Source organism: Monoraphidium neglectum (assembly GCF_000611645.1).
Source record: "Monoraphidium neglectum strain SAG 48.87 unplaced genomic scaffold scaffold01605, whole genome shotgun sequence".
Lineage (NCBI taxonomy): Eukaryota > Viridiplantae > Chlorophyta > Chlorophyceae > Sphaeropleales > Selenastraceae > Monoraphidium > Monoraphidium neglectum.
The window spans coordinates 1-12,931 of record NW_014012023.1 but is presented as its reverse complement, the minus strand read 5'-3'; the positions used below and the strand labels follow the sequence as shown (position 1 = coordinate 12,931).

The window sequence follows — 12,931 nt, the reverse complement described above, 5'->3', positions numbered from 1 at the left end:
CTCCGCGCCCGTGGCGCCGCGGCGGCGGCGCGCAGCGGGCGGCGGCGGGGAGCAGCAGCGGGACTCGCAGCAGCCGCAGCCCCAGCAGCAGCAGCAGCAGCAGCAGCACGCGCGTGGCGATCGCAGCCTGGAGTCGTTTGCTGTGTTGAACCGGGAGGACACCCCCCTGGTGGCGTTCCTGGGGGATGGCGGCCACGTCGGCCTCGTCAGCCTGCGCGGCCGCCAGGCCGCGGGCGGCTTCAAGGTCAACGGCTCCGCGCGCGCCGCCGCGTTCAGCGCCGACGGGTCGCGGCTGGTGACGGCGGGCGGGGACGGGGTGGTGTACTCCTGGGACCTGCGCACGCGGCGCTGCCTGGGGGCGCTGCGGGACGACGGCTCGGTGGGGGCCACAGCTCTTGCGCTTGGCGGCGGCGGCGGCGGGCTCGGGGGCGCGGGAGACGGCTGGATGGCGGTGGGCGGCGGGTCGGGCGTGGTCAACCTGTACCAGTGCGGCGGCGGCGGCAACGGCGGCGGCAGCAGCGGCGCGTCGGTGCTTGAGGCGCCGGCGGCCGGGCTGTGGGGCGGCGGTGGGGCATTTGCTGCGGCGCCGGAGCGGCCGGCGCCGTTCCGCTCGCTGATGCACCTTACCACCGCGGTGGACACCCTGCAATTCAGCGCCGACGGCCAGGTGCGTCTGCCACCCGGCGCCTCACTTTCGCGGCGCAGCTCGGCCCAGGACGCCGCAGCGCCGTCTGTTGCCGCCCCTCTCATGCTGCCCTTGCGGCGCCGCCCAGGGTTTGGCAGTTGCCTCAGGCGCTTCATCTCCACCTTTCGACCCCCGCGTCTCAACCCCCTATCTGGCCCCCATGTGACCACCCATGTGACCCTGGTCTGACCCTCCATGTGACCCCCCACCCTCCCTTCCAGCTGATGATGATGGCGTCCCGCATGAAAAAGGACTCACTGCGCCTGGTGCACCTGCCCAGCGGCAACGTGTACGCCAACTGGCCCACGCGCCTCACGCCGCTGCACTACGTGCACTGCGGCGCCTTCTCGCCGGGCGGCGGCTTCATGGCGGTCGGCAACGCAAAGGGGCGCGTGCTGCTGTACCGCCTTCATCACTACAGCAGTGCGTGAGGCTGCCGGCCACCCCCAGCCGCAGGGTTCCAGGGGGCTGCTGGCCACCCAGCACCGCCAGGCAGGGTCGGCGGTGTCTGGGGCCGCCGTGTTGTTGAGCCGCATGTTAAGAGGCCCTTAATGTGGTGTAACCCGCGTTGCATGAGACGCCTGGAGGCACCCAGAGGGGCGCGAGCTGGTGACTCGTCCCGGACTGCGGCAGTTTTATTGTTGCAGGCACAATCTGTCGAGGGTGCCGGGCCCTGGGGTTAGCGCACAGCTGGCTGAATGTGCGCGTTTGACAATGAATGCTGCCACCTGGATTTGTAAGATGCAGGGCGGACATGGCGCGGCGGCCCCATTGGGCCGAGTCGTGATCACGCATGTTGCCTTCTCATGTCCTGGAGGACGATGAGAATGTGCACAGCTGTCCGGGGATTATGTGCCACTCTAAAGAGGACCTCGGCACGGAGGAAAATCTGTATTGGCATCCCGTCGACAACTGGGCATCGCAGGGTTTCGCCGTGACAACAGGATTTGACCCGCGGCGCATGCAAACAGATCTGGCAACTCAACCCATTGAAACGGCTCTTGTGTTGGGCCATTCTTCATATGAATGTGGTTGCTTTTAGCTGAATATTGATAGACGGAATCACCGCCCCAGCGTTGTGCGCCAGGGTGGGGGCAGAGAGGCCTCTCGCAACGATACAGTACACGGCGCTCCCCTGCCTTGTATTGTCTGGATAGCTTCTAAAATATTCCATTCAATTAAGCCCACAGACGGGGCCAGGCCGCCCGGTGCCACTGCGGCTATATTTCAGGCCGCGCTAGGGTGAGCAGCGGTTCTCTCAGGGCATCTATTACCTGAAAGGTGAGGGCATGATGTTGCGTTACCCTGGTGGCCTGAGCAGGGTCGCCCAGCAGTCTGCTCACAGGGGCCTTGGCGGGGTGCGGCGTCTCCCCAAGGTCGCCGCGCCGCCCAGCGGCGTGGCAAGCGCCTGAATGGGATGTGCCGAAGCGGGTAATGCATCCAATTTCAGCCGGTACACGAGGGAAATCGGCGTCGCGGCAGCCCCGCCTGCTTGATTGCATCTGTCGTTGGCTGCAAACGAGCAAAGCGACCAATGCGCCCCCTGCCGCCGTGCCTGGTGCCGGCCCCAGGCCCCCGGCGTGCTCGGGCCTGGCAGCTTTGGTGCGGCCCCCGGCCAACCACGCAGTGATCCAGCGATACCTGGGTCGCCACCACAGCGCGCTGCGCAGCCTGGCCCCTCAACAGCAGGCGACGCAAGGCGGCCTGTGGCGGCCATGATAAAGGCAGACGCGCCAGAACCGCGCGTCAGCAGCAGCAGCGCGGCCGGCGACCCGGGAGACAGCCTCACCGCCTGGCACGCGGGCGGAGGGGCCTCCGGCTCAGGCTCCGGCTCCGGCTCCGGCGGCGCGCCCGCTGACGGGCGGGGCGGCGCCGCGGCCGGCGGGGCGCGGTTGGACGCGGTGGGCGGGCTGCTGGGCAGCGACAACGACGATCAGCGCCGCCATCACCACCACCACCGCCACGGCCACCCCGGATTGGATGGGGAGGAGGACGACTTAGAAGGCATGGACGTGGCTGGCTGCGACGACGATGACGAAGACGACGACGAGGCGCCGGCCTGCAGCGAGGAGGGCGGCGACGGCGCGCTCGGCGGCGCGGCCAGCGGCGGCGGCAGCTTCGGCCGGCCGGGGTCGCCTGGGGTGATGAGCGGCGCCGTGTTCGGCATCCCGCAGTTTGGGCTCGGCGGCGGCGGGGCCGGGGCCGGCGGGGGCGCGGGCGGCGGGGCCGCCGCTCGCGGCGACAGCGCGCGTCCGCAGCTGAGCGGCACCAGCAGCCTGGCCCCGCCCAGCCCCGTCCGCGGCCCCGGCGGCGACGACGGCGGCTCGAGCAGCGGCAGCATGCAGCACGTCGGCGCCGCCCCGCCCGGCAATGCGCACCACAATCCGGCGGCGGCGGCGGTGCATCAGCAGCACCAGCAGCGGCAGCAGCAGGCGGCCGCGGCCACGGCCGCCGCCGCTGCGCAGGGCGGCGCCCCGCCCGTGTTCCGGTCCGAGTACCGCGGCGTGAGCTACGATAAGAAGAAGCGCAAGTGGCGCGTCCAGATCAAGGTGGCCGCCCTGGGCAAGAGCGGCGTCAGCGTAGGCTACTTTGACACGGAGACGGCGGCGGCACGCGCGTACGACCGCGCGGCGATCGGGCTGCTGGGGCGCCAGAGCTGCCGCACCATCCTCAACTACCCCATGGAGGGTGAGCGCAGCCTGCCCCTGCCCCACCCCGCCTGCTGCACACCCACTCACCCCCTCTTTTGGCTGGAGCTGCGGGGAGCTGGCGCTGGTCATCGGGAGGGGAGGGCAGGGCACAGGGTCGAGTGGGGGGTGAGGGCGGCCAGGGCATCACCCCTGCGTGCCACTATGTGTTGCGAGGGCGCTGTTCCTGTCACGTCGCACGCCCTTGTGCACACATGCATGCACGCGCACGCTGGCCCATTGTTGCCCCCCCCTTGCGTCACCCTCCCCTCCCTTCGGAACCTGGCCAGATTACGAGAACGACAACGTGCCGGAGCTCGTAGGTGAGAGGCCAGGCAGGGGGGCGTTGTAACCCCCTATGCAGGAAGGGGTGCGAAGTTAGCGATGATGCGGCGGTGATTGCGGCAGCCACAGGTTTGGCGGGTGGCCGAGGCAGCCCGGCGACTGGGGCTGCAACTCAGCCTGGGTGATGGCGTGCGCGGGGCAGCACGGTGTGGGGCGCTGCAGGTTGCGCGCGGCCTGCGGCTGGCTGCTCACGCCCCTGCCCCCGGCCGGTCCCGCCCCACCCACCAGGCAAGACGCGCGAGGAGGTCAAGGCCACGCTGAAGAGCGAGCGCGCCAAGATGCCGCGCAGGAGGCTCTCCAGCAGGCGCCGCACGGTGAGCGCGCCCCCTGACGCTGCGCTGCGCCGCGCTGCGCTGCAGCAGCCTCGACCCGCCTGAGGGGTGCTGCTCTTCCTCTTCCTGAGGCCAGCCGGTGGCAGCGCTGATGTCACCGCGCTTCGCCCCAGACCAGACCAGTTGATGCGCCAGGAGCGCTTGGGGCGTGCCTGATCCGCTTTGTGTGCGGCGTTCTTGCTCTGTAGATTGCCCCGGCTGCAGCACCCCGCCCTGACGGCCCCACACCCCGCCTGCCCTCCCTGGGGCCATGCGAATGCCGCAGAGCAAGTACCTCGGTGTGGGCAGCAGCAACAGGAAGAACCAGTGGCAGGCGCGCATCCTGTACCACGGCAAGGTGAACGAGGGGAAATTAGGTGCTGGCCGCAGAGGCGGTGCCAGCAGCGCGCATGTGGAGGAGGGTGGGAGGGGGAGGGGCGGAGAGGTTTGGAATGCTAGGTCGACGGGCCGCGCGAGACTCGGCCGTGATTGGCTGGGGCTGTTCTCCGTTGGATTGCGCGCCGTCTTGCGCAAACGACGGCTTTGCCTGCAAGCCCGTCTGCTGCGCCGCGTCACGCTGCCCGCCGTGCCGCTGCGCGCCCCCTTCTTCTGCCCAGGTGACGCACCTGGGTTACTACCGGACGGAGGAGGAGGCGGCGCGCGTGTACGACAAGGTGTCGATCAGCCTCCACGGGGACAACGCGCAGACCAACTTCCCCATAGACCAGGTGAAGGGGGGAAGAGAGGGGTGTCATCCCTTTGTCATCCACACACGCATGCTGGCGCGAGACCAGGGCACATCCCTCTTGCCTTCCTCGCACGTCGCGCCTGAGCTGTGCAGTGGCCTGCCCTGCCGGGCGCTGCTGTGGGGCCCTGGGGCGTGCTGCAAGTACTGCCGCGGCTGCAGCATTCGTCACCCTGAAACGGCTGCTGACGGCCAGCGCTGTAACCTCCTGCCAAGGCTGCCTAACCACACACCCAGGCACATGCGCACTCACGCACCCTCTTCCCCACGCATTGCCTCAGCCTTCTGCAACCCCCCCCTCCCCCCCAACCCCCACAGTACGCCAAGGATGTGCCGGCGCTGCAGCAGCGGCTGAGCGGGCTGAGCCGCGAGGAGCTGCAGCGCGCGCTGGGTGTGAAGCCCATGGACCGCAGCAGCAAGTACCGCGGGGTCGGCAAGAAGAGGGGGCGCTGGGAGGCCAAGGTGGGCTTAGCCTTGGCAGGGAGGGGGGTGCGGCAGGCTCAGCCCTGCGGTGCCGTTGTTGTGGCGTCGTAGGGGTTCTGGCCGGCGCGGTGGCCGAGCTGGTTTGGTTGAGATCAGGTCTGATGAGGTGCGATCGACAAGCCTAGGGCTGTTTTTGTGAGCGTACGAGGGCAAGCTGCGCGGCGTCGTCACGGTCGCTGCGTCTCCTGCCGACGCCCCGCTGCAGGTGGTGCTCAACCGCCGCTGGGCGTACCGGGAGCTGTTTGACTCGGAGGAGGACGCGGCGCGCGCGTACGACGGCGCGATCTGGCGCCTGCGGCCGCGCGACGCGCGGTCCTACGTCAACTTCAAGGACTCGTGCCCGCAGGACGTGGCGGAGGTGCTGCAGCGCGCCTTCAAGGTGCGCGCCACAACCGCAGGCTGTGCGCGCCCTCGCTGCCCCTGCGCGACGACCGTCGCGGTCCCCCCTTTGAGGGCGCTCTTCATCTTGAGACTGCCGGCTTCCTTGGGCGGGCCGTGACAGCCGTGGACCGCAACAGTACGTGCGCGGAAGTCTTCAGGGGTCGCCCCGCCCTGGCAAGGGCGCCGCACGCCGGGCCCCCAACCTGGTTCCACGCAGCAACATGCCGCACTCGGCCGCCCCCGCCCCCCCTTCCTCCCTCCCCCCAGGACCACCAGCCTGTGCCGCTGCACGCGAGCGGGCTGCCGCTGACGGCCGCGCCGCTGGTTGAGGCCGGGCTGCTCTATGATGAGGAGGGTGCCAGCATACGCACCTCACAGCACAGGATGGCCCGCATCGTGTCGGCTGGTGAGCGAGTGCTGCAGGGCCGCGGGCCGCGGGCCGCGGGGCGCGGGCGCGGGGCTGGTCACACACCTGAGGCGCAGGGCTCGCGCGTGCGTGGGGCGTGCGTGCAGTCGCGCGTTGCGCAGGCGTGGGCAAGCGGACGCGTGTGTGTGTGTTGAGGACTGAGAAGGGTTTGCCTGCTGCAGCGCCTCCGCGACTCGCGCTGGATGGTGGATCAGCCGCGCAACTCTGCAGCACTGTGTGCATGTATGTATGAGGCAGTGCGTGTGGATCATCGCTTCGAAACCAATACCTGGCTCTGCGCACGCAGGCGACCTGGCGACCATTGGTGACGTGGTGGCGGCCACCAGCAGCGACCCCTCTGGCGCCCAGGACGCCTCATGCGCCGCCAGCGGCGGCACACCCACCGCCGACGCGCGCGGCGCGGGCGTGCGGTTGGCGCCGTTCGCCGGCGCTTCGCCGGTTGATCAGCAGCAGCAGCTGCTGCGGCAGCAACAGCAGCAGCAGCAGCAGCTGCAGCAGCAGCAGCAGCAGCAGCAGCTGCAGCAGCAGCAGCAGCAGCAGCAGCAGCAGCAGCTGCAACAGCAGCGTGCGGTTGCGGCGGCTGCAGTGGCCGCCGGGGCGCCAATCAGCCTCCATCACCCCCTCAGCCAGGCGGCCCACCCACTGGGGCTAGGCAGCGGCGGCAGCGGGGGCGGCGCCGCCGTAGCAGCAGCGGCGGCAGCCGCGGCGGCGGCGGCAGGGGCGGCGCCGGCCGGCCTGGGCTTCCATGCGGAGCAACCAGGCCTGGCCGGCCCCGGCAGCAGCGCCCTCGCGCCCATCGGTGGCGCCGCCGGCGCCGCTGCTCTCGGCGGCCTGGGCGGCGGCCTCGCGGGTCTCCCCCTGTACGGCGGCTCTGCGCAGCACTACCACCCCCACCTGTCCGCGTCGCCTGCGTTTGGCGGCGCCGCCGACGCGGGGTCCCCCCACCTGCGGCTGGGCGGGCTGGCGGGCGGCCTGGGGCTGCAGGGGCCCCACCAGCGGCCGGGGCTCGGCGCAGGGGAGGGGGGCATCCAGGGCGTGCCCTCCAGCCTCGGCCTCGGCGCGCTGCCCGGCCTGCATCACGCGCACGCCGCGCACCAGCCCGGCGGGGTGGTCAAGGTGGAGGGCGGCTACTGGGGCTCAGACCACCTGGTGGGCGCGCGGCGTCGGGCCTGCTTGTTCTTTTTGGGTATGGGGTTTTCTCAGGGTACGATGGGGTTAGCCTGCTGCTCGCCGGCCACCGCCTGCCGTCACCCTTTTTGCGATCGCCGAGGTTGTTGCGTGGTGACGGCTGCGGCGAGTGATTCGGTGGTGCGACATGCCTGGGCTTGTCCCTCGCCCCTGCTGAACCCCTCCACCACCACCGCCGCCACCACTTGTGCGTGTCCCAACGTGCAGGCCTCCAACGGCGGCGCCGCGGTGGCGGCGGTCGCCTCGATCGGGCGCTCGCGCTCCATCGGCAGCTTTGCGCTGAGCGGGGGCGACATGTCCCCCCTGCACCACCTGCCGCAGCAGCATCAGCAGCCCACAGTGGCCACGGCCACCATGCTCCAGCAGCAGCACCAGCAGTTGCAGCGCCAGGCCAGCAGCAGCGACGGCAGCCCGCCCTTCGCCGCGCCGCACGCCGCCAGCGCTGCCGCGGTAGCCGCGGCTGCAGCTGCGGCCGCGGCGCGGCCGTTGCTGGTGCGCGTGGGCAGCGAGCAGCACCTCATAGCGCCGCAGCCGACGCAGCTGGCTCTGAAGGGGCTGTCGCGCATCGCCAGTGAGAGCTGCCTGGGCAGCATGGTGCCTCTCGGCCCGGGCGCTGGCGGCCTGCTAGGCGGCGGCGCCAGCGGCGAGGGCGGCGGCGGCGGCGGCGGCGCGCTGGCGGCGCGGCAGCAGTCGGTGCAGCAGCAGGCGCTGCTGCTGCACCAGCAGCACTTGCAGCAGCAGCAGGCGCTGTACAGGGAGCACCAGCAGCAGCAGCTCGGCCTGCTGCTGCAGCAGCAGCAGCAACAGCAGATGGCGCACCACCACCAGCAGGCCCAGCAGCAACAGCAACAGCAGCAGCAGCAGCAGCAGCAGCAGCAGCAGCAGCAGCAGCAGCAGCAGCAGCAGCGTGGCGTCCATGGCCAGGGTCACCTGTTGCTGCAGCGGTCGCACTCTGTGGCGGTCATGGGCGGCCTCGAGGCCATCGACGAGCGCGGGGCTACGTGCACATTCCAGGCGCTGCCAGGCTCAGTGCGCGGCGCAGGCATGGCGCTGGGGGGCGGCGCGGGCGGCCTCGGCCCGGGGCTGCCGCCGCTGTCGCCAGAGTTGATGATGGGCGGCAGCGGCGGCGGCATGGGGGCCCTGCCGGCGCACCTGAGCTGCGGCGTGCCGCAGGGCTACGGCGCCCGCACGCCGGGGCTGCAGCAGCACGCGCCGCCGGCGCTCGCGCTCGGCGGCGGCCACTCGCCCCTGCCCGCCGTGCCGCCGCTCGGCCTCAAGCCCGGCGGTGGCCCCGCGGCCATCGCGCTGACGGCATGGGCGCCGGGCGGCGCGGCGGAGGCGCAGCACGCGCAGCACGCGCCGCCGGCGCGGCCGCACTCTCCGTTTGGCCTCCACGGGTCTGTCCAGATCGGGGGTGAGGACCTCGACATGGCACTGGCCTTCCTGTCAGACGGCCCCGGCGGCAGCGCGCGGCCCTCAGAGGCGGGCGGGGACGGCGCCGCGCGCATGGACGAGACGGCTGGGTGACAGCCGGGCGGCGGCGGGGTAGCGCAGCGCCCGCGCCGGCGCCGAGAGGGGCGCGTGGCCCGCCCGCCTCAGTAGAGCGGGCGGTTGCGGCGTGACCCACCTGTGGAGCGGGCCGGCGCGCTCGTTAGGCGCGCGGCGTCGCGAGGGCCAGAGGGCTCTGGGGACGCGAGGGCGGCCGGCGGGGAGAGGGGGGTTCTGCCGCAGCAGCCGCGCGGCGGTTTGGGGCGGCCGCTGGAGGCCTCTGGTGTGAGCAATGGGATCCGTTGACGAGGGCTGACGAGGGAACTGGGCGGCAGGGAGCTGCCCAAGAGTGCCAGAGAGGGGTGGGTGTGCGACGCGTCTGAGTGATTGGGCCGGGCGACAACCGCACGGCCGGCCGAAGGGAGGCGCCCAGGCCCGCAGCCGCCACGGCCCCTGGGGGCTGCTGCCGCTTCGCACTTGAAAAGTTGATTCCCGCGCCACGGGACGGCTGATTCCAAACGTGAACTGTTTGACGGCTGCAGCAGCGCACGCTGCGTGGCGTGCGGCCGCTGCCAAGGGAAGGGGCGGGCCGCTCCCGCCTCCGGCTCTGCTGCGGGTGCGCCCTCCGGAATGCATTTTGCGCGCAAACCGCGCCCGCGCGCGCCTCCTCTAGCGTGCGCGACGTGCGGCTGTGCGCCTTCTGCAACGCACCTGCTGGCGCGCGCACATCTCAAAAGCGTGCGCGCCCTTTGCATTTGATACAGCACTGTTGTTGGCCCCCCCCCTTCCCTGGCGTGCGTCTGCCCATCGGCCGAAGGGGGGGGTCCCTGCCACGCGATGCCGCACGGCCCTGGCAGGCGTGGCACCCCAGCAGGCCACGCGCCACGCGCACACCACAATCCCCGGCACCCGCTCGCTGACGCAGCACTTGGAACCTCTTTTGCGGCACTGCGCCCTGCCGCCAAACGTACCCGCTATAGCGTGCGTTGGCACTACTATACCAAAGTGGCGCACGTGCGCGCGCGCCACGCGAAGAAGCGACCGTTGAAAGGAGCGCCCGTGCGCGCGGCCCTGTGGCCCGCTAAACGCGCCGCGCGTGGCTGCCTGCGCCGTGCCGCCCCGGCCGAGCGCTTGTGCGCGCTGCGCTGCATTCGGGGCTCTCCGGGCGAGCGCAATTCGAGGGTGACAAGGCAGCCGGCAGGTCGCGGCCGCCCTCGGATGCGTATATATGGGGACCCCCGGATGGCGGCCGCGCGGGTGGGGGCGGCCCCGGGCCACCACTCGCTGGAGTTGACTGGGCCTGGCGGCGTGAAGAGGCTCTGCCGCTTTGTGTCGTCCTTGCGACACCCCCCCATTGTTGATGATGCCTGCATGCCCTCATGTCGCCGTATGCTTGCCATGCATCTGGTGCCCGTGCCCGTCGCCAAAGGCGACGTCTTGCCATTGCATGCACAGACACAAAACATGTTTATAGATGGCCGCGGCCCGCCGCGCCTCGCGCGCAAAGCGCCTGTTGCGCGCTGAGCGTCGCGGTCGCGGCCCCGCCGCCGTTGCGTGCGCATCCTGCTGTGAATGCATTCGCCATTGCGGATACCACCCGCGCGGGCACCTAGGAGCACGTCACCGCGGGCCATCACCGCCGGTGACACCGCGCCTCACGCGGAACCCGCTGCATGAGGGCGGTCCCCCCCCCCACCACCCCCTCGCCCCTGCGGCGCGTCTGCACGGGGCCTGTGTGGTGGGTGTTCTCTTGCGACACAAGCACGCACGGGCGTTCAGGGGCACCAATGCGCAGTTGTTGCATGCTGGGTTGGGTGGGGTTGGCATGTTGCACCTTTCCATGCTGTTTTGTGCACGAACAAGCCAATAAGTTGACCGCCGGCCTCGTTTGGGGGTCGGCCAGGACTGCTGGTGACTTGCCGCGCCATGCACGTGGTGGCGTAGGCCAATGCCTTTTGTGTAACATCACATGCATCATCGCGTAGGCCAATCGCATGAAACTTCTGTCTGGGAGGACACGCCTGTTTTGCTGGATTTGCCGGATGCACAAGCCGCCCCTCTGCTCGTCAGCAGAGCACACTACCCGAGCTCATGCCTGCCGCACGCGTGCCGAGAGGCCGCTGCTGGTCTAATCATGCTCGCAGTGTGAGCTGCCTCAGGACAGGTCCAAGCACGCAGGTGCGCGCCGGCGGCCAGAAATCAAACGACAAGACTGGGGGACGGCTCGCTGCAGAGCTGGCAGCAAGTCTGGGCGGGCTGTGCGTGTATTGCAGAGCGATGTTCAGCGCCACAGGACAACAAACACGCACACTAGACTACACCTGAAGCACCTCTAGGACATGCCAGCATACACTTGTGCTGCCGCCCACTGCCTGCTTGAAGGCCGGCAAAGCATCGCTCAAGCCCTGCCTGGTCTGTGGGTGTGTGCTGACCGGTCCATGCCCAGTTTTGTTGCCCCAAAAAATCACTGCCAAGAATCTCGCCTGTTCGAGGCCACAAGTGCTTCTGTTCAGGGTGAGATTACAGGATTAAGTGGGATCCGTCGAAGCAAGAAAAGTCAATGAGAGGGGCAAAAAGGCACAACATGGGGAAAGAACTCCCCCACGTCGCAGCGCGCACAAGCGGCTTGCCTGTCCGTCACGCCTGCGGGCCGCGCATACATCGCAGCTCCTGACTTGAACATGGCAAACCCTTGCGGCCTGCGCTGCCGCCGCTGCCGCTGCCGCTGCTGCCGCTGCTGCTCAACCCCCAACGATGATCTGGTTGATGGGCTGCAGTGGAGGGGTGGGCAGAGCGGGTGGGGTTAGCTGTGATCACAAATGAGAGAGCTGGTCACTATCGATAACATAAAATGAGTAGTCGCCTGGCCCGCCCAGACGAGATCGCTCACAATGAAAATGAGCTTGATAAAGAAGCCGATGAAGCCCGCGGCGATGAAGCCCAAGGCCGTGATGCCGGTGACCTTCTTGAACTCTGTGAGCCAGGAGGCAGGGCGTGAGAGGGGCCCGGGTGCCAACGAACCGAGAGGCCTCTGCTGCTGCTGCACCAGGCTCACCCTTGCGGTCGGGCTTGGTGCAGCGCTTGACCAGCCTGTAGCTGCCCTTGGCAAAGTCCTTAACTGTCTTCACCACGCCCTCCGGAGCCTCCATGACGCGTGCTGCTGCGAGAGACGCCTTCCGGGTGGTTGGAGCTGCCGCGTTCTTGGAGGGTCCGTGTGGTCTAAAAACAAACGAGGAGTACAACAACAAGGTGCGGTGCAATTTGGAGGCAGCACATTAAGGAAAGGGTGATCAGAGCCTGGGCATAAAGCGCAGCTGGCGAGCAGCTGGCCTCCACACTCGGGTACAGCAAACGGTGGGCCAGGTCACCCAACACTGCAGCGCGATAAGTGCGGCACAACGTTACCAGGAGATGCGAGGACCAGGTCGGTGGATGACAGTCGCGCTGGCTCGAACCTCGGGCCGAGGTCAGCCTGGGTTCACAGGGTATTGCTTGGAAGCTGCGGCAGAGTTGACCGAGCACAAGCCCGATGGGGAGGCACTTGCATGAGGTAACACAAGGGCACCCATTGTGAGCTCAGGTTCGGAGCAAACGAACGCTCGGCCGCGGATCGTGCGGCCCCTGCTGGGCGGGACGGTCAGCGCCGCGCCACGCCTGCGACAGGGTCACTGTGCACACCTCGGGGTCAGGTGGAGGGGGCGGGGGGCTGGTGGGGTGTCATGCAGTATCTGCTTAGGGCTAATTCGATAATCAGCAATGCCAGAGGGTTTTCTTACAAAGCAAAAAGCACGCACAAGCTGCAGCATGGACCGGCGGAATTTGGGTGATGAAGATTCATAAACAGGAGCGATGTGAGGAAGCCAGCCTGTCTTGACATGTGCATGCAGGCCGCATCAAAAGCGCGTGGCATCAACTGCCCGCCTCGTACTAGAGCGCGCCACTGCGCCCCGAGAGGGCGCGCGCCTCGCCAAGCGGGCCGCCGACCGCCCCCGCGCCATCCCGCCGCTGCCGCTGCGTGTGCCAGCCGCTCTCAGTCGTCCTGGGACCCGTCTGCGCCGGCCAGCGAGAAGACCTGGTGGGGGGTGGCCACCACCAGGGCGTCGCGCACGCCGCCCCGCGTGCGCCCTGCGCCGGGCGTGAACTTCTCGTGCACAAAATTGGCGTCAACCACCTGCGGGTTGGTGAAGGGGG

General features: G+C 69.4%; 3 protein-coding genes across 3 annotated transcripts; 2 read left to right on the top strand and 1 right to left on the bottom strand.

Moving 5' to 3' along the window:
- Positions 1-445: 445 nt before the first annotated feature.
- On the top strand, positions 446-1,116 carry MNEG_8442 (U3 small nucleolar RNA-associated protein 18; the record flags this gene model as incomplete). Its single annotated transcript, XM_014043087.1, has 2 exons — positions 446-667; positions 907-1,116. 2 exons carry the CDS (start codon positions 446-448, stop codon positions 1,114-1,116), a joined length of 432 nt encoding a protein of 143 aa, XP_013898541.1.
- Positions 1,117-2,400: 1,284 nt separating this feature from the next.
- Positions 2,401-8,779, top strand: MNEG_8441 (AP2-like ethylene-responsive transcription factor TOE3; the record flags this gene model as incomplete). Its single annotated transcript, XM_014043086.1, has 10 exons — positions 2,401-3,373; positions 3,663-3,695; positions 3,946-4,031; positions 4,315-4,386; positions 4,646-4,756; positions 5,092-5,235; positions 5,462-5,635; positions 5,905-6,043; positions 6,351-7,213; positions 7,460-8,779. 10 exons carry the CDS (start codon positions 2,401-2,403, stop codon positions 8,777-8,779), a joined length of 3,915 nt encoding a protein of 1,304 aa, XP_013898540.1.
- Positions 8,780-11,481: 2,702 nt separating this feature from the next.
- Positions 11,482-11,889, bottom strand: MNEG_8440 (hypothetical protein; the record flags this gene model as incomplete). The annotated part of the gene is made up of 3 exons (XM_014043085.1): positions 11,482-11,511; positions 11,631-11,713; positions 11,796-11,889. The coding sequence occupies 3 exons, from the start codon at positions 11,887-11,889 to the stop codon at positions 11,482-11,484; spliced, it is 207 nt and encodes a 68-aa protein (XP_013898539.1).
- Positions 11,890-12,931: the final 1,042 nt, after the last annotated feature.